This window comes from Sphaerodactylus townsendi, linkage group LG01 (genome assembly GCF_021028975.2).
Source record: "Sphaerodactylus townsendi isolate TG3544 linkage group LG01, MPM_Stown_v2.3, whole genome shotgun sequence".
Classification (NCBI taxonomy): Eukaryota; Metazoa; Chordata; class Lepidosauria; order Squamata; family Sphaerodactylidae; genus Sphaerodactylus; species Sphaerodactylus townsendi.
In genome coordinates, this window is record NC_059425.1 from 99,102,677 (window position 1) to 99,123,588 (window position 20,912).

The following is a 20,912-nucleotide window of genomic DNA, read 5'->3' on the forward strand; positions in this document are numbered from 1 at the left end:
GTAGTCTTAGGAAAAGACTGACACCAATGGCCAAACTACATGTTATGGCAGATACAGGTCCAACCCACAGCCACAGACATAATTTTAAAGGAAGATTTAGTTCTTTGCTGTGAGGCACAAGCTGCAATTCCATCAAGCAATCTTGTTTCCTCCCACACACACCTTTTCAAATACCAACACTGTTGCTGGGGGTGGGGGGTGGCAGATTCAGTACATTAAAAGATGCAGAAGGGGAAAACAGGATTGCTTGTTGCCACTATGCCACTGACCCAATCAGTTTGAGCCCTTGCTGTAATTTTTAAATTACAAACTTTTTTTCTGGAAAAAAAAACCACAGCAGCCATGGGTTGGAATTGCGTCCACCTAAACGTGTAGTTTGGCTTTTAGAGTGAGAGTAATTGTTGTCCTTGCAGTTTGCAAGAAAAGTCATTATTACTGTAATTTATTTTTAAATTCTGAGACTACCAAATGCAGGTAACATGACACAAAGCCCTTCATGAAATTTTGCTGTAGAAATCTAGTAACATGAATATCAAAAATGTATGAATATCAAAAACGTTGAAGAAATACCTGAGACTGCACTAATATAGGAATTTGTCTTCCAGAATTATTTACAGGGAATGAACTTCTTAAATTATCATGATTTTGAGAGGAGTGTGGCAGCACACACTTCTGCCAAAATCATCCTGCCTTTAAACAGTAGTTTACACACTTCCAAGTTAGTTACAAATTTGATTTGTCACAGACATGCCCCTGCAATGGACTTTTGTCATGGTAATTAGCACCATCCTTTGTTTTCCTCTCTGCTCATTTTTGAATATCACAGTATGGTTGCTTTGACAATACTTGCTCTTGTGTATTTGCTACAGGAGAACCAAGCTCCTTGGAAAAACACATCCGGCAGCTTGACAAGGCGTTAGACACCAGCCGTTTCCAAATACAGCAAACAGAAAACATTATACGCAGTAAAACCCCAACAGGACCAGAGCTAGATTCCAGCTATAAAGGATATGTAAGTACATATAAGTGTTGCTACCTAGTGGCTAAATGTAAAATAACAAAGTTTATGTTACAAAAAAGTAATCATGTTAGTCCAGTGGTGGCGAACCTTTGGCACTCCAATTGGCCATGCTGGCAGGGGCTGATGGGAATTTTAGTCCATAACATCTGGAGTGCCAAAGGTTCGCGACCACTGTGTTAGTCTATGGTCAGAAAAACAAAAGAATCCTATGGGCCTAAAAGACTTAGCACATTTATTATGACATAATCTTTCATGGACATGAGCTAATAGAACTGCAATAGTAGAACTGAATATTGATTTGTAGGGTGCAGTAGATTGTACAACTCAGCATAGAAATAACCATTGAAATTACAAGGGTGTTTTTTTTTAATTCAGTAAATAGTAATCATTTTTCCATTACCTTCAAATACAGTTTAGGGCCCTTTCCACACAAATCCCCAGAAACATTTGTAACATGTTTTCAATCCCCTACTTTACCACTATGTATGTCCACACTCACCTCCGCCAAATGATTTTGTGATTTCTCCCTTTTTTCTCCCTTTTTGTTTGAGAACATAGCTTCTATGCTTCACAGTGAAGTGCTGCAATTCCCTGTGCCTTCAGTAGTCCATCCATCATTGATTAGCGTGCCCCCTTCCCCACAAAAAATAAAGAAACTTGCAGCAAAAACCTGCAGGAAAAACAAGTGAAAAGTAAAGAATGAGCTGAGAAAATGGTGCTAAGGAGGAAGTCAAGGAAGCCATAGAGGCATGGGAAATGTATTAAAGGTACAACACAGGCAATAAGAACATAAGAACATAAGAACTAGCCTGCTGGATCAGACCAGAGTCCATCTAGTCCAGCATTCTGCTACTCGCAGTGGCCCACCAGGTGCCTTTGGGAGCTCACATGCAGGATATGAAAGCAATGGCCTTCTGCTGCTGCTGCTGCTCCTGAGCACCTGGTATGCCTAGGCATTTGCAATCTGAGATCAAGGAGGATCAAGATTGGTAGCCATAAATTGACTTCTCCTCCATAAATCTGTCCAAGCCCCTTTTAAAGCTATCCAGGTTAGTGGCCATCACCACCTCCTGTGGCAGCATATTCCAAACACCAATCACACGTTGCGTGAAGAAGTGTTTCCTTTTATTAACTTCCTAATTCTTCCCCCCCAACATTTTTAATGAATGCGCCCGGTTTCTAGTATTGTGAGAAAGGGAGAAAAATTTCTCTCTGTCAACATTTTCTACCCCATGCATAATTTTATAGACTTCAATCATATCCCCCCCTCAGACGTCTCCTCTCCAAACTAAAGAGACCCAAACGCTGCAGCCTCTCCTCATAAGGAAGGTGCTCCAATCCCTTCAATCAGTCCTCGTTGCCCTTCTCTGCACTTTTTCTATCTCTTCGATATCCTTTTTGAGATGTAAGCATTCAGAACTGGACACAGTACTCAAAGTGCGGTCGCACCACTGCTTTATATAAGGGCATGACAATCCTTGCAGTTTTATTATCACCTCCTTTCCTAATGATCCCCAGCATAGAGTTTGCCTTTTTCACAGCTGCCATGCATTGAGTTGACATTCCCATGGAACTATCAACTAAGACGCCCAAATCCCTTTCCTGGTCTGTGACTGATAGTATTGACCCTTGTAGCGTGTATGTGAAGTTTGGATTTTTTGCCCCTATGTGCATCACTTTACATTTAGCTACATTGAACTGCATTTGCCATTTCTTAGCCCACTCACCTAATTTATCAAGGTCCACTTGGAGCTCTTCGCAATCCTTTGTGGTTCTTACCACCCTACATAATTTGGTATCATCTGCAAACTTAGCCACCACACTACCCACCCCTACTTCCAGGTCATTTATGAATCTATGAATCTATTTTGAAAACATTTCAACTAAAGAATTGTTTAAAAAGGGCATTCATTTAAAATGTTTTGAGGTTGCAAATGAAATGTTTTGGGGGTAAAAACAATGCAGAACTCTGTGGAAGAAATGTTTTATCTCCTGCCTCAAAATGTTTAAAAGTGTATGTGCGAAAAGAGCCATTCAAGTACTCACTTTTCTCAATCATATATAGTTATACTCATGATAGCATTTAATATTGTATCACATAAGTGGGAATCCTCAAGAAACTCAAGGGGAAATCACTCCCTCCCTCCCCATTGCTCCTTTGCTTGTTAGAAAACAACATTTTCCAACAGATCTATTCTTACTTGGGGAGACAGAAGGATACAGGCAGCCCAATCCTGATGAAGGGTGAATCAGCTGTTGGAGCCATCACAGGGCTGTGCTGGCGCATCTGCCCACCCCACTGGTGTAAGTGGCACTTATGCCAGCAGGGAAGGCAAACAGGGAGGCCCAACCCAGAAGAACCTCTATCTCTCAGAGCTGCACCAGCCTAAACCTGACCACCAGCACAGCTACAGATAGGCTGGGGCATTCCTGGAGGTCAAAGCCGTAAATAAAACTGAGTTTTCTGCCCCCCCCGGGCTCCATTTTCCCTAGATGGGGGGGGGGGGGAGATCAAGCTGTCTTCTGATCTCACAGAGGAGCGCCGGGTTGGCGATACTGCCCAAAGCCGGCGAGGCGCCCAGGTCTACTACAGGAAGCTGGCAATGGTGCCTAGGTCTACCGCAGGAAGCTGGCGATGGTGCCCAGGTCTACCGCTTGGCAACGGTGCCCAGATCTATCACCCAAAGCCAGCAAGTGCCTAACCCTGGCACCCTCCCCCCCAAGTGATTAGATACTGTGAGCCCGGGGTCATGTGATACCCCTTGTTCCCATGGGCTGGGGGTGGAGTCAACTTTAGTTGACTTCCACTGGTCTGTCAAGCTAGGAATATCCCCAGGGTGGCATAAGTCCATTTTCCCATATGGAAGACTTTCAAGGGGCTGGGGGTTTCCCAGTTTTTGTTGCTTGTTGTTGCACTGAAAGCTCTCTAGACATGTCACAGTGGTTCAGGAGCATCACTGTCTCTGGCCACCAGAACCCTCTGCCTCAATGGTTCTCAACCTTCCTAATGCCGCAATCCTTTAATACAGTTCCTCATATTGTGGTGACCCCCAACCCTAACATTTATCCATTTTACAGATGGAGAAAGTCACCTTTTGGGGGCCATCTTCTACTTGGGCACTTCCCTGTTTGTTTCAGTGGTGACTTACTCCCTTGCCTTACTCCACATGACTTGACCAGTCACTGCTTTCTGCCTTGCCTTTTGGGGCTTGGCTGGACAACACCCACAGGGGCTCAGCCAGGCCAGCCATTGTCCTCTGACTTTCCTCGCCTTGTGTGGGACTCACCCCAGGTGCTGCTGTCTTTTTTACCTCATTTGAAGCTTGGTTGGGTGCTGCCACACTGCCCCCCATCTCATTTCTCATATGTAACTCCAACAAGCTGAACTCTGACTCTCCTGCCTCTCCTCAGACTGGCTAGACAGCACTTCTCCTGCCTTGTGTGAGACTTGTGTGGGTTCAGCTCAGTTCTTCTGTCAGAGGGCAGGTGTGGAGAGGTGGCCATCAGCCCATCAGGATGTCTCTAGGTCCTGTCAGTGTTTAATATGGCCTCTGCTTGTTAAGTAAATTAGTCTGAGAGTGTGTAATTAGGCCAGAATCACCCAATGTGTTTCCCAGACTGAATGGGGATTTGAAGTCCTAGTCTGAAACTCTAACCATCACACCACACTGACTATTGTAGGGTAGCTGCCATTGAACATTAGCAAGTACTCAGACCTGGGTGAGTCATGTAAGTCATATGATATCAGATTACTCACAATTGTTCCTGTTAGGCCTGGCCTTCATGAGTCCTGCTTCAAACATGAAAAGAGTCTTGAAAAGGGCCCTCTTCCACTCCCCCACCTTTTACTGGTAGGAACCAAGTCTAATGTAGTTGCTTAGCAACAGCCATTGAGGGTGTCCATTTTTTAAAGCTGCAGATGCTTACCATTTGGGGGGGTTTAATCCCTCAGTGTATTTTTTGTCTTGCTGCTGTTGTTGTTTTTAGAGTTCAGATTTTTCTTGGGCATTTTTCAGGTTTATCTAAAGATTCATCTTCTCTGTTCACAGGTCCAGTCTCCAAATTTAAGTATTCTCACAGGCAGGCGGGGGGTGGGGAGCTTCAAAACTCACAAGGGGGGAATCACATCCATACCCCACCCCAAGCGGGTAACCCACCTCCCCAACTGCTTTCCTCAGAGCTCTGTTACAGAAGGCAGCAGCATCTGGGAAACATTTTGAGCCAGGAGCAGCTCACAATGTCCATTGAATCCAGTCCTTGAGCAGCTCCCAGTGTCTTCTGCCTCAGCCAGGCCCACAGCGGCTCCCAGCATTTGCTGCTGCTGTGACCTGGCCTGCCATCAACTCCTGCAGCAGTGGCTGCCACTTCAACAGATAGGAACGTTGTCTGTGCTGACAGTGCTGTTTTTTAACCCCATCCCCCATGTATTTTTTAACTTTTCAGAATTTTCTGCAAACTTGGGTATAGCACCCATGTGGTCTTGATCCACAGATTTAGGTATCCTTAGATGGGGGTCACATATCACTGTTAGATATATAAATGATGATGATCTGTGAGTTCTGGCTCATTTGTTATGATCCTGCTGAAGGTTGTTCTTAATTGTTTGGTTGTTCAGATATATCACCATAATTTCACATACATTTTGATTTATCTTTGTAACTGTAGGATAAATCTTTTAGCTTTCATTCAAAAATAACAATTTACTGCTTTTGCTGCTAGTTTCTTCTTTGAATGAGGCAGGAGGGCATCTTGACTGTGTGATTCCCATCCCTCTTTACTGAGTCAGGAAACAGAATCTTGAACTTCCTGTCTCCTTGCTGTGAATCAGCCCTCTTCGGTCCTTCCTCGGATGGGAGTAGCAGCATTCAGACTCTTCATTTCAAAAGCTTACTCAGTCTTTAAACCTACCCTTTAGTCTTTTCTAAGTAGCTCTGATTCTCAGATCTTCGTTCCTGTCCTGATTGCTGATTCTTCAATCTGTTAACTACTGCTTATTTCTGTTGTCCATCTCTCTCTCCTGCCTTCCTCACTTTCTGCTAGTGGTAAAAGAGTAGGCTTATGGGGTGCACATTTTTATAAGCCTCACAATGGCTAAAGAGGATGACTTTCTAGGGGATGAAGAATGAGGGGCCTTTACACCTTTACAATGAAATATTAATTTCAAAAAAGATAGGCCCATTTCCTAAGGATCTAACAGTCCAATATTGGCAATTACATATTGATATTTTAGGATCTTACTTAAATCAGACCAAGGCCCATCAAGTCCATCTGTCTGTTCACATACTGGCCAAACAGGTGCTTCTAGAAAGCCCACAAGCAAGACAACTGCAGCAGCATTATATTGCCTGTGTTCTACTGTACCTAATATAATAGTCATGCTCCTCTGATACTGGAGAGAATAGGCATATATCATGACTAGTAGCTATGGATAGTCCTATTTTCCATGAACATGTCCAGTCCCATTCCCCTCTTAAAGACTTCCAAATTGGCAGCCATCACCACATCCTAGGGCAGAGAGTTCCACAATTTAACTATGCGTTGTATGAAGAAATACTTCCTTGTATGTGTTATGAATCTCTCACCCTTCAATTTCAACAGATGACCTCATGTTGTAGTGTTATAAGAGAGGGAGAGAAGCATTTCTCTGCTTCTGCTCTACACTCCATGCATAGGTGTATGTTTCTATCATATTTCTCCTTACCTACCTCTTTTCTGAACAGCCATAAGCATTTTGATCCTCATAGGAAAGTTGCTTTAGCCCTTTACCTTCTACACTTTTCTATACTGCTCAAGCTGTGTAATATCCTTTTTTAGGTGTGTAGAACTGTACACAATATTGTAAGCAAGGTCACACCATAGATTTGTATAAGGAAAGTATGATGTCAGTAGTTTTATTTTCTATTCCTTGTCTAATTATGACCTGCATGGAATTTGCCTTTTTCACTGCAGCCACACACTGAGTTTACATTTTCATTGCGAAAATTTCTTTCTTGGTCTTGTCACTGCCACCACAGATCCCATTAGTTTGTATGTGATGGAGGTTTTTTGCCCCAATATGCATCACTTTACATTTGCACACATTGAATCTCATTTTCCATTTTAATGCCCATGCCTCCTGTTTGAAGAGATCATTTCAGAGTTCTTCACGATCCTTTTTTGTTTTGTTTTAATCACCTTAAAAAATTTGATGTCAACTGCAAACTTAGCCACTTTGCTGTTCACCCCTTAGCTCCAGGTCACTGGTGAAAAGGTTGGAAAGCACCGGTACCAACACACATCCCTGAGGGACTTCACTGCTCACATCTCTCCATTGTGAGAAATGGCCATTTATTCCTACTCTCTGCTTCCTATTTTTTAGCTGACTCTCAGTCCATGAGAGGACTTGTTCGGTTATCCCATGAGTATGAAGTTTGCCTAAGTCTTTGGTAGGGGACTTTGTCAAAAATATTTCAGAAATGCAAATGCAAATGCACCATGTCCACAAGATCTTTCCATGTGCTTACTGACACTTTCAAAAAACTCTAAAAAGTTTGTGAAACATTCCCTACCTTAGAGCTTGTTCTCCTATATGCTTAACAATTCTGTATTTAATAATGCTTTAACATACTATGAATTGTTTTAATTTGTGTATTTTGACTTGACATTATTGTTATAATTTAAAAACTACTGGATGCTGTGCTATGTGGAGGTTTTTAAAAGGTAGTCTTCAACTGAAAGCTCACAATATAATTAAAAACAGGACATTAGGGTTGGAGATTCGGACAGTCCGAATCTGGATTTTGACCGAATCTGCACTGATTCGGACAGATTCGGACGAGCAGGGGCTGAATCTGAGCTGTCCGAATCCCATCAGATCCGAATCCATGAAATTCGGATCACCAGCCGAATTGCGTTTTTATTTTTTTGGTGTTTTTTCACGTTTTGGCCTGCAGGGAGCGCATTTTAAAACATATCGTCACCAAAATTTCAGGGGATCATCAGGGGACTGTTCTGATGCTACCCTCCAAGTTTGGTGCAGTTTGGTTCCAGGGGGGCCAAAGTTATGGACCCTCAAAAGGGGTGCCCCTATCCCCCATTCTTTCCAATTGGAGCTAAAGAGATGAGGGCTACCATAACTTTGGCCCCCCTGAACCAAACTGCACCAAACTTGGGGGGTATCATCAGGACAGTCTCCTGGTGATAGCCTGAAATTATGGTACCGATATATCTACAAATGCGCCCCCTGCAGGCACCCCCAGAAATTTGTCCAAGATTCTTTGTTCTGCAGTGACTTAGCTGCATTGCTGTCAATGGAGAATTTCTGATAGAGGGCTGTGGAGTGCACATTTCTCATGGTAAACCCACAAAACTTTCAGGGTATCTTCAGGAAAGCCTCTGGATGACACCATCCAGGTTTGGGGAACTTTGCTTCAGGAGGCAATGAGCCCTACCCTTTTTGGGTCCCATAGAATTGAACCCCCTGAAGCAAAGTTCCCCAAACCTGGATGGTGTCATCCAGAGACTCTCCTGAAGATACCCTGAAAGTTTTGTGACCATACCTTCAGAAATGTGCACCTTACAGCCCTCTACCAGAAATTCCCTATTGACAGCTTAATACAGCTAAAGTCACTGCAGAACAAAAAAATCTTGGACAAATTTCTGGGGGTGCCTGCATGGGACGCATTTTTAGATGTATAGACACCAAATTATCAGGGTATCATCAGGTGACTGTCCTGATGATACCCACCAAGCTTTGTGCAGTTTGGTTCAGGTATGGACCCTCAAAAGGGGTGCCCCTATCCCCCATTGTTTCCAATGGGAGCTGATAGGGGATGGGGGATACACCTTTGAAAGTCCATAACTTTGGCTCCCCTGAACCAAACTGCACCAAACTTTGGGGGGGGTATCATCAGGACAGTCTCCTGATGATACCCTGAAATTGTGGTGCCAATATGTCAAAAATGTGCCCCCTGCAGGCACCCCCAGAAATTTGTCCAAGATTCGTTGTTCTACATCCACACAATCCATTGCTGTCAATGGGAAATTTCTGGGGGTGCCTGCAGGGGGCACATTCTTGAGACTAGCAGCACCAAACCTTCAGGGTATCATCTGGAGACTGTCCTGATGATGCCCCCCACATTTGGTGAAGTTTGGATCATGGGGGCCAAAGTTATGGACTCCCAAAGGGGATGCCCCATCCCCCATTGTTTCCAATGGGAGCTAATAGAAAATAGTGGCTACCGCTTTGGGAGTCCATAACTTTGGCCCCCATGATCCAAACTTCATCAAACTTGGGGGACATCATCAGGACAGTCTCCAAATGATACCCTGAAGGTTTGGTGCTGCTACCTTTAAAAATTCTAGTTTGTGTTTTTCACCCCTCCTCCACATGAAGCCTGCTAGAGTGAGTGAGCGGTGAAAAACACAAACTAGAATTTTTAAAGCTAGCAGCACCAAACTTTCAGGGTATAATCTGGAGACTCTCCTGATGATACTACCCAGGTTTGGTGAAGTTTGGATCAGGGGGCCAAAGTTATGGACCCTCAAAGGTCCATATTCCCATTGGAAACAAATCTCCTTATTCCCATTGGAAACAATGGGGGATAGGGCACCCCCTTTGAAGGTCCATAACTTTGGCCCCCCTGATCCAAACTTTACCAAACATGGGGGGTAGCATAAGGACAGTCTCCTGATGATACCCTGAAATTTTGGTGCCAATATGTCAAAAAATGCGCTCCCTGCAGGCCGGAACGTGGAAAAACACCCAAAAAATAAAAAACACCCAAAATTCCTGGATTTTCCCACAGATTCGGCCCAGTCCGAATCTGCAAGGTTCGGAATTCGGCCAATCCGAACCCATTGATCCGAATTTGGGCCGAATCCGAATTGGAACGAATCTGGCTGGTATTGACCAACCCTACAGGACATGCAAGGAAGGAAAGGAAGGAACAACACAAATGATCAGTTGTGAAAATAAAAAGTAAAGAGCTGTATCTTCATAAGTCACTTGAATGTGGTTCTAAAGAAAGAAAAAAGTGAAGTTAAAGGGCATTTCAGTGGTAGGCAGCTGCAATGGAAAATGGGCATTAGTGAAGAACAGAACTGGTGTACTCTAGATAATTAAATCAATCAGTGGTCAGGCAACAAATGAAAGATAGAGGTTAGGATATTATATTACTGCTCAGAGCCCTTCAGGGGTTGGGAAATTTAAATAATAATAATAATAATAATAATAATAATAATAATAATAATAATAATAATAATAATAATAATAATAATAATAATAAAATAATAATAATAATAATAATAATAATACCACCTTTGGCAGCTACATATGAGTCCAGAAGCAACTTAGAGACCAACTTTTTGCAGGATGTGAAATGTTATGAGCTGTGAGCTGAACACCTGTGCTAGGAACTTGAGATCAACTAGGATTCATTTCATGGACCCAAAAGAACTGTAGGCTTGTGTTTCTAGAACAGCATGTCATGTTCATTTCATGAGTTCGGTTGGGGATATAGTCCTGGGAGCAGGTTTAACTGCACATATGTGGATGATACCAGTATTTTTCTTTCATGGAGCAATGGCACGTAGGAAAAAGGTAGTGTTCCTCACTCCCACAGTCTCCATCAGACCTCTGTCTGTTTCCCTCTATGGTTTTGAGGCTGCTTTTAACTGCTAAAAAAACTCACAGGAGACCTGATCATTGCATTGATGTCTGCTGCTCAAAGAAAACACATCTTAAAATTGTAGTAGGTGAGCCTAAAGTGGCTCTTCAAATCCTGGACCTGATAAATAACTGGCAAAAGCAAAGTGTTGAGTCAATTTAAGTTCCTTCAATCTCATATTTTTGTTAGCATCATTGAAAACTCCACAGTAGAAAATGTATATCGTTAACCTGTAATCACTTCCTTTTTTGTGTTTAAATGCTATTAAAACAAGAAGCTAGACATATGAAATCAGTCAGACAATAGCCTTCCCTCTACTGCATCAGGAGATGACTTATTTGAGAAACTATTACAGAAATTGCTTTATAGTTAGCTTCTTCTATCATTTTTTCATCATGACTGAGATTAATGAGAAGCATTGTTTTTCAAACAGATGAAACTTCTAGGTGAGTGCAGTGGGAGTATAGACTCAGTAAGGAGGCTTGAGAACAAACTGAAAGAAGAAGAAGAAAAACTGTCTGGATTTATTGACCTAAACAGCACAGACACACAGACAGCTGGTAAGTAAAATTCGAGTCTGACTCTTGCAATGTGAGAAAAGTAAGGATTAGAATAGAATAGAATAGAATAGAATAGAATAGAATAGAATAGAATAGAATAGAATAGAATAGAATAGAATCTTTATTGGCCAAGTGTGATTGGACACACAAGGAATTTGTCTCCGGTGCATATGCTCTCAGTGTACATAAAAGAAAAATACATTTGTCAAGAATCATAAGGTACAGCACTTAATCATAAGGTACAGCACTTAATGATTGTCATATAGGTCTAGTAAGCAATCAGGAAACAATCAGTAGTAATGAAAACATAAAATGTAAAAAATTAATTAATCACATGCAGGATTAATCACATGCAGGATTGAATCAAGGGAGCAAACAGTTTTACAGTTCGACTTTATGCCCTCACTTTTTCGATTTGATTCCAGTAGCACCTTAGAGATCAACAAGTTGTTTTAAGGTATAGACATTCGAGAGTCAAAGCTCCCTTCATCAGGGAGCCAGGGAACAGCATCTTGGGGCAGGGAAATGGTACAAAATGTAGGAAATGGTACAAAATAAAAGGTTAACCCCCTCCTGTCTCAGAAGCCCCACTCTGAAATAGAACACACATAACTGTTTGTTTGTTTGCCTTTAAAAACACTGGAGATTCTAATTACAGATCTCCCAAATCCCATCTTGCATGGCCGTAAGAAGGCTGCATCCTTTCCTATAACAGGAATGGTGCAATGATACATTTTGAACGGCCTCTTTTAATAACATTGGGAAGGATTAATGAATGGTTTATTAGAAGTTGCTCTGGAGCTTGGAACTTGTCTTTAATAATGGGGTCACCGTTTGTCGAAGCCAGTAAAAAATTCTGACTAATTTACATTTCTGAAACCCTTTAATAAAAGAAGCCAGTTATCAATCCCTTCCATTAGGTGATTTATCATATGAAGAAAGCAACTGGTACATATTATAGGATTTTCTGGTAAACTAATCATAGCCCAGTTCCTTCAATGAGGGTTAATACTGTGTTGCACAAGTCAATATAATGTACATAAAACTATATGTTGACTGTCATGTCTTTCTATAACAGTAAAACGCTAGTGCTGTATTTTAGGAAGATCCCTGGGATTGCAGTATATTTCAGCGTAATTTACTATTTCTTTATTTAGAAAATGTGTGTTCCTTCTCTCCAGAAGGCCTGTTTGAGGTGGCTAGATTTAGGTCCAGTAGCACCTTAGGGACCAACAAGATTGCAGAGGTATAAGTTTCCAAGAGTTAAAACTGCCTTCATCAGATAGGTGCTTGAGGTGTCTAAGCTCTAATGCATGAAGATAAGTTGTCCCCCTTCTTGGTGTCCCTGCTCCTGGTAGCTTGGCTTTTTGGTGTCCACACAAAAGATAGATTTTTTTGTTCCCATCGAAACATACAGTAAAAAGGAACACTAAGGAGTACTGTGTGGCAGTAAAAAACTCATACCTGGTCATTTCAGTCATTAAAAATCAAGTCTACACAGAAAGCCCTGTACTAGGTTTGTTTCCTAATAGTACTATCCTAAGCAGAAGTATACAATTTTTAGCCCAGTCAGCAGCTTAAGAAGGGCATAACTCTGGTGAGGATGGCAGTCATTCTTGAGTGTGACAGGACATTAGGAGAGTTGGACAGAATGTTGGGAACTGGCTTTTTTATATATAGATCTCTCATTAGGTGTGATTGATCGATGGGAGTTAATCCAAGCCCAAGCCTTAAGTAAGGAACTAAGGATGAAGCAGAATCTTCAGCAATGGCAGCAGTTTAGTTCTGACCTGAGCAACATCTGGATGTGGCTGGGAAAAACTGAAGATGAGCTGGAACAACTGCATTGCCTTGATCTTAGCACAGATATACAGACCATTGAACTCCGGATTAAAAAACTGAAAGTGAGCTGTAATTTCTGACTCTTGTTTATGTTACTGTCTCCTCCTCCTCCTCCTCCTCCTCCTCTTCTTCTTAGTTGCCAACCTGAAAACCTCACAGGATTTTCAAAGTGCAAGACGTTCAGTGGTGGTTTGCTATTTCCTGCCCCTGTATAGCAAACCTGGACATGTTTGGTAGTCTCCCATCCAAATACTAACCAAGATCTGACAAGATCAGGTTAGCCTGGGTGATCCAGCTCAGAACATTGCCTTTCTATCAGGATTTATTGTTGTAATGGTGTGTTACATTCTCATAAAATTACCAGTTTATTGGCACTGTGATTCTCCATCTCTCTAGGAAACTATACTCCCCATCAGCTTGAGAGCTGTGCTGCTGTTTACTGGAGGTTAAAACGTGGTTGGGAGGAGGGGAACCTGACAACTTTACTATGAACATTATGAGAAGATGACAGAGGCATCTCAAGCCACCTAGATTCAAAGGAAAAAAATCAAAAATAAGGGTGTTGCTTATTATATTGCCCTAGGACAGGGGTAGGGAACCTGCGGCTCTCCAGATGTTCAGGAACTACAATTCCCATCAGCCCCTACCAGCATGGCCAATTGGCCATGCTGACAGAGGCTGATGGGAATTGTAGTTCCTGAACATCTGGAGAGCCGCAGGTTCCCTACCCCTGCCCTAGGAGAAGCATTTCAGCATGTGGGGGGGGGGGGTCATTTTGAACTGCCACATGGGAGCAAAATCTTCAAAAATCACCCCCCCTTTTTTTTAACATGGATATGACTTTTGTGTTGGAATCCATTTGTACACTGTAATATGTGACTGATATACACATTCTATATCACTGTGTATTCTTGAAAACAGTTATTGAATTCTGTAGTATGTTTCCTATATTAAAGTTTCCCTTTTCACCTTGAAATCTACAGGAGCTACAGAAGGCTGTTGATAACCGCAAAGCCATCATTTTGTCCATCAATTTATGCAGCTCAGAATTTATGCAGTCTGACAGTGAGGAAAATAAGAAGCTACAGGAGCGGCTATCACAGATGAACATGCGCTGGGACCATGTGTGCACTATGTTAGAAGAGTGGCGCTGTTCACTACAGAATGCTCTGATGCAATGTCAGGTCTGTTTTGGTCCATGAGAAAATCATTGCTGTGAAACACTTGGGAGACATTGCAGAGCCAATTGTATTCATTATCCTAAATGACTGATTTTAATGTGTGTTAGTCATCACATCCTTCCTTGAATATATCAGACAGAAGGCACAGACGTGCATGCAACCATTTTTATTTACAGAAGCTTAACTTTTATCCAGCTTCTGAGTCCTGGGTGAAATCTTTTATACATTTCCTAAATTCCTTCCTGAAATATACATTTTGTATGTCCCAACTTTATGCTATTAGTATAGCATACAGGTAAGATTTTGCTGCAGTCAAAACTAATTAAAAACAGAATATAAACATTGTTTAATCACTTAGGTGTGAATGGCTACACCTGGCTCTGGTATACTGCCTCGGGGTATTAAAAACTCAAGAGAATCAAGAGTTTGCACAATTGCTATAAAAAACGTAATCTCTCACTTTTAGGATTTCCACGAGATGAGCCATGGGTTGTTGCTGTGGCTGGAGAACATTGACAGGAGGAAAAATGAGATCCTGCCTATCAATCCAAACCTGGATTCTGATACCCTACAGGATCATCACAGGCTGCTGATGGTACAGTATCTTTGCCTTAATGAACACTGGTGGAGGGTTCCAAGGAGAGTAAAAATAGAGAGATACAAAAGACTATAAAACCTCTTCTTTAGGAAGGTATACTGTGTGCCTAATCTTTGCTATTAACCTTTGCTATTGGGGTCTCTATTACTCCCAATCAAAGGGAATTTTGCATATTCCTAGTAATGCCTTCCATGCTTGTTGATGTCTTTATTCAGTATGAAAAACCATTTCTTTGCTTTTGTCGTGGATTTGTTTGTTGTTTTTGTAGGGGGATGAGACAAGAATTGCTGAAATTTTTCTACAAATCTTGTGCAACAAAATGTAAAACATTCACCATCTTTATGCATCTACAGTTCCAATATATGTCTTATTGTAGTGATTCAGTGCCTTTCCCAGTCTTGCAAATACAGTTCAAGAAAACAGTGTTGTTCACTTAATTGATTTTTGTATTGTTCTTCCTGCATTTATTTAAACTTACAAATATGCCTTTTTCTTTCTAACAGCAAATCCGACGTGAGCTGCTGGAGTCTCAGCTGAAAGTTGCATCTCTTCAAGACATGTCCTGCCAACTGCTGGTCAATGCCGAAGGCAAGGATTGTCTAGAAGCCAAAGAGAAAGTTCATGTCATTGGAAACAGACTTAAACTACTCCTGAAAGAGGTCACACACCACATTAAGGAATTAGGGAAAACCCTTAATATTTCAAGCAGTCAGCTGGTAAGTCACTTTGTCATGACCTAGGGAAATGTATTTTCCATTTCACATATTGAGTCTTTTGAAAGTATGTCTAGCTATTTTGCTACCGTCTAAAAATGAATATTTTGGGCAAAATATTTTATGTTTGCACCAATAGCTATAAAATCCTTAACCAGCATCTGACATATGAAGAAAATGACCATACTTCTGCCTGAGTTCTTGAAAGTAGGACTTGAAAAATATGACTTGCTGTTGCATGCAGCCATTTTCCTTTAATTTTTCCCAAAAAATGGTAGTGTACTTTACAGAGAATGCAATTCATATTCAGTCTGTCTGGTATAGTTGTTTGAGCGGAAATAACATCTTCAATTCCAGTGGCATATTTTTACTGGGTACACAACACGTCTTAGCTTTTAAAACCTATAAAAAACAACAGTTTTCTTAATCGTGACTTGGCCAGAAATGCTTCACTTACCAAAGCAAGCTAGAATTCTTGCATGCATGTCTCCACAAACAACGTTGTATAACCTGTAGTAACTGATCCCAAATTGCCTTCAGTTAGTTCACTTTTTGTCCTCTTCCCCCCTTTTTGTGACCTTGTTGTTCCTTAAAAGATAGTTTGTGCTCTTTCTAAACTTCATTGATTCTAAACCTTAGGACCTGTCCTCCTGGTCATCAGCAGATGAGCTGGATACTTCAGGATCCCTCAGTCCAGTATCTGGAAGGAGTACTCCAAGCAGACAGAGAACGGTAATGGCATACCAGACACCTTCTGCCAGCTCTTGGGTTGTAGCACCAGGTAGCTGTAGCCAGGTGAAAGGTGTACAGTGTCTCCTCATAGGCAAGAAAAAGGCACAAACGCAGAAGAATTTTCCCTCCAAAAATGCTGCTTCCCAAATCCTTCTGCATTTCTTTCCCTGCATGAAATCCTAATAATAAAATGCTATATATAAATATATATGTATAATTAAAGCACAGGGCTCAAAGTGTGGCAAATGTATCACGATATGGTGTTCTGTCTTGACTGTATTGTATTCTAGGCAAAGAAACATCTGCTTTTGCTCCAGAAATGTTACAACCACTTGCTCCACTCTCTTTGATAAGGCACTGTTTGATAGGGGACTTCATCAAGAATCTCAGGAACAAAATTTTATTAAATGTAACAGATAAACCTGAATGATACTGAGACTTGATGGTGCAATTTCTTAAGCCTGATTGCTAAATGCACACAGTTGCTTGGGTTGCTGTTGAACTGGAGCCATGTGAAAGTACCATTTCATATGGCAAGTCATTTGCATGGCATGCAATTTGCCAAAACTGCATGTATAGCTGTTGGAACACAAGTGTGTGTGTTGGGGGAGGGGCATATGAATTAAGCAAAATAGGTTTAAGAGATTTGAAGGCAAGAGGGTGACCATTATGGCAACATTGCCTGATCTGGCAATATGGCTAATGCATTGCTCCATATCAAGGGGAAATCACTTTGAAAGAAAAAGGAAAATGTCCGAGGTGAGGAGGAGAAAACCTTTTCATTATTTGTCTAAAAGTTCAACAAGTGCACATTTTGAGACACACAGCACTTCCTCTATGGTAAAATGTATGTGCTTCACAGCAATGAAAACAACTTGTTTTCTCAGTTCATTTCTAGTGCCTTAGACTGAGAAAACGAGTTGTTTTGCCAAGACAACAATTTCCTGGTATACAAATATGACACACTGATTAGTAGAGGAGGCAGTTTATTTTCCCTGAAAAAGAGCAAAATATTCATACATTATTCTTTGATAGCAATATTTTCCTCTTATGTCTTGCACTGCTGCAGTGTGGCATCTTTGTTATACTACTAAAGAATAGTGGTCCTGAACCTATGGATCAGGGCCCTCCAGTGGGTCATTAACTCCTAAAAAGTTGACATTTCTGATTCTTTTTAAAAGCAGCTCTGACTAAGCACATGCATAGAGGTCATGGGCAATAATCCCACTGCTTCTCTGCCAAGAAGAGCAGCAAGCTGGTCAGGAAAAGTCACACAATGGTGAAGATCCTTTTTTAGTAGGGGCAAATTGTCTGGCTCCTTTTATTCCTGCCACGTGACTCTGATATCTCAGCCTTGTAGTTCAGAGAGTCCTAACTGTCATCTTCAGGTTAAAAAGGCATATCCTGGGTGGTATAGTGTTTAAGAGCAGGTGGATTCCCTACTCCTCCACCTGAGTGGCAGAGGCTTATCTGGTGAACCAGATGTGTTTCCGCACTCCTACATTCCTGCTGGGTGACCTTGGGCTAGTCACAGTTCTTCGGAACTCTCTCAGCCCCACCTACCTCACAAGGTGTCTGTTGTGGGAAGAGGAAAGGAGTTTGTAAGCCCATTGAGTCTCCTTTCAGGAGAAAAAGGGGGGTATAAATCCAAACTCTTCTTCTTCTTCTAGAATGGTTGAAAATGGTTGTACCAGAATATAATACAAGCCAGGCAGTCAGACACACACTATACTGCTCCTCACTTTGAGCCCTGTACAGAACTGGGTTTTCATTCCTTTTTCATTTATTTTAATTTAATTATGATTCAGCTTTCCTTAGCTTTTAGAAAACTGTCAATTTTCATTTGCACTCTTACAAAACTTCTGAGTTCTGTCCTTATGACCTTTACAGCCTCTTAGAATTGATTTTACTACATTCACTAGTTTCTTTAGATCCTAGTTTGAGAATGTAAAGGAACACTGGCTTTTCAAGAGAAGAAATCAACATAAATTATTACAGTTTTATTTCTGGGTTATTATTTTTGTTTTTAACATTAGACATACTAACATATGGCATGATACCATAAGTATGGCTGATAAACTTGAGAAGAAAAAAGGTGATTTACCATAGGAAGCTTTGAACAGTCACTAAATAATAGCAAGAAATTTAATAATCTCTGTTTTAATGTTTAAATCTGTGTTTTTCATCTCTAATTCAGCACTCTTTTGTTGGTACACATCATTGTTTTTATCATCTCTAATCCTGAACTATGAGTTTGGGTTCATTAACCCATACTCCTTTGTTCAGTAGATATATCTTTCCAACTAGTTTCTCAAGCTCATGCACATAACGGGCACAAAGCAAAACTGAGGGAATAATAAAAATAAACAGATCGCTCTTTGTTTCTGCTGTTCTAAAAGAAACCACAACCGGTAATATATTTTGACATGTTGACTAAGGGAAGATCCACACATTCATAATTCAGATGTTACAGCCAAGAGTGAGCTTTAAATGAACAAGCCTGTGAAATCTTCATGCTCGTAATCTATCTCCTCCTCATATGCAGCTGCTTCTGACAAGACTTTTGGATGTATGGCAAAGCATACTTCTTTATTACTTGATTTGGGATTCCGTCTATAAGGCAGAATACAAACCAGTTTTGGATTCAGTGACAAACTGTGGTACTCTGTTGATCTGGAAGTCTTTCATCAACTGGTCTTGCATAGAAGGAGAGAAACTAATGCCTGACTACTAGGGGATTCTCATGCTCATTCCCATAGCAACAAACCATGGTTTTTCATTATGTCATAGTAGTGGCATAATGACAGTCTCATGCAAGTTAGCTGAAATTACATCCATACGACAGTAGCCCCTGCTGTGGACATAAGTATTAGCATGGCCTATCTTGCAGATTGCCTATGCCATAGGAATAACTTCTGGCACTCTTCCAGTAGCCATCTGGAGGTTCAGGTTGTGATGTAGGCATTCTCTCTATTATGTTGCTAACCTGTGCTATGTTTGCCTGTAGCACTGAGCAGTTTTCTTATACAGAAATTATTTTACTCATCTGCTGCATGTCTTCTTTGATCAGTAGACTTGTCCAAAGATATATTGATAATGAGAAGCACCCATTGTCAGGATAAGATGTATTATTAAGTCTAATATTAAGTCTAAGATGCATTATTAAGTCTAAGGAGCAGCAGTGGCATAGGAGGTTAAGAGCTCATGTATCTAATCTGGAGGAACCAGATTTGATTCCCAGGTGTGCTGCCTGAGCTGTGGAGGCTTATCTGGGGAATTCAGATTAGCCTGTACACTCCCACACATGCCAGCTGGGTGACCTTGGGCTAGTCACAGCTTCTCGGAGCTCTCTCAGCCCCACCTACCTCACAGGATGTTTGTTGTGAGCGGGGAAGGGCAAGGAGATTGTAAGCCCCTTTGAGACTCCTTACAGGAGAGAAAGTGGGGATATAAATCCAAACTCTTCTTCTTCTTCTTCTTCTAATATAACAGCTGCCAGTTCTTCAGCTGGTTGTTGGCCTTTCATTACAATTCGAGCCTCACCCAGAGGCCTAGGAAGTTGTAATGTATCGGCATAGTATTCTTATTATTATGCACTCAGGTTTCTTTTCATCTGGTCCTCACAACAACTCTGTTAAGTATGTTAGGCTAAAAAATAGTGACTGGACGAAGACTATCCATAAATCCACAGCTACTAACTCTTAACAATGTAGACACTAAACAAGAATAGAGGGACTTTGTTTTTTTAAGCATAACCTTTGGGGTATTTTTTTTTTAACCAAACTTGTATTTTAGATAAACATGAATTCATACTACAGGTTGCATAAAATGTTTTTCACAAGGTTTTGTTGAATGCATTGCACTTTCTGTGTTCTGTTTTATTGACTGAAGTGTCATTTTTAAATTCATGTTGAATGTTCCAGTTAATTTCACATTCAGCTTGGATCAGAAAAGCCAGTTTCCTTGATTTGTGGGAATTAGTTTACTTCATTTGATTTTGTGTTTCCTTTGCTGCACTTTTTAATTTATTTTCATCAGTAGCTTGTCTTAATTTGCCTGGACTGAACATTCTTCTTTCTTTACCCCCTGTTCATTGCAAACAGCCACGAGGCAAATGTAGTGTATCACAGCCTGGACCCTCTGTCAGCAGTCCACATAGCAGGTACCTTATTCTCCTGGTTTCTGCACTCTGTTCTAGAATTCCAAGAGGATGATGGAAACAGCCTGGCCAGGGGATGAGCCGGTCCACATTTAACCTGCCAGAAACACAGACATTAAGCTGTTAGAACAGTTTTTCTCCTGCAAAAATCAGTTTATGCAAGTGAAAATATTTGTGCAAACAAGAGGTACTGATAATTCTGGACTAAACAATGTTCGCTTCCAAATTTACTTTTAAATAAGTTAAAGGCATATGTTATGATCACATGGGTGATGCATGTGATACATTTACAATATTTCTATTAAGATCCTATTTTCAGCTGCTCTTTGATCTGTGGCAAAGGTTTTTATCATCCTCTTTGTTTCTAGATAATAAATTATGGCAGGTATTACACCAATATCAGAATTCACAAAACCCACAGATCTGGATCAGACCACTAACATCCTTATTTCCCTTTAA

At 41.1% G+C, this 20,912-nt stretch overlaps 1 protein-coding gene across 1 annotated transcript in view; it reads left to right on the plus strand.

The window, feature by feature from the left end:
- The window catches only part of SYNE1 (spectrin repeat containing nuclear envelope protein 1), a 375,888-nt gene that overhangs the window by 343,995 nt on the left and 10,981 nt on the right, over positions 1-20,912 (plus strand). Inside the window, exons 131-138 of the mRNA XM_048488624.1 lie at positions 870-1,012; positions 11,102-11,228; positions 12,909-13,132; positions 14,054-14,254; positions 14,718-14,846; positions 15,353-15,565; positions 16,202-16,294; positions 20,398-20,456. Of these exons, the coding sequence (XP_048344581.1) occupies positions 870-1,012; positions 11,102-11,228; positions 12,909-13,132; positions 14,054-14,254; positions 14,718-14,846; positions 15,353-15,565; positions 16,202-16,294; positions 20,398-20,456 (1,189 nt within the window). The remainder of the gene's footprint in view (positions 1-869; positions 1,013-11,101; positions 11,229-12,908; positions 13,133-14,053; positions 14,255-14,717; positions 14,847-15,352; positions 15,566-16,201; positions 16,295-20,397; positions 20,457-20,912) is intronic.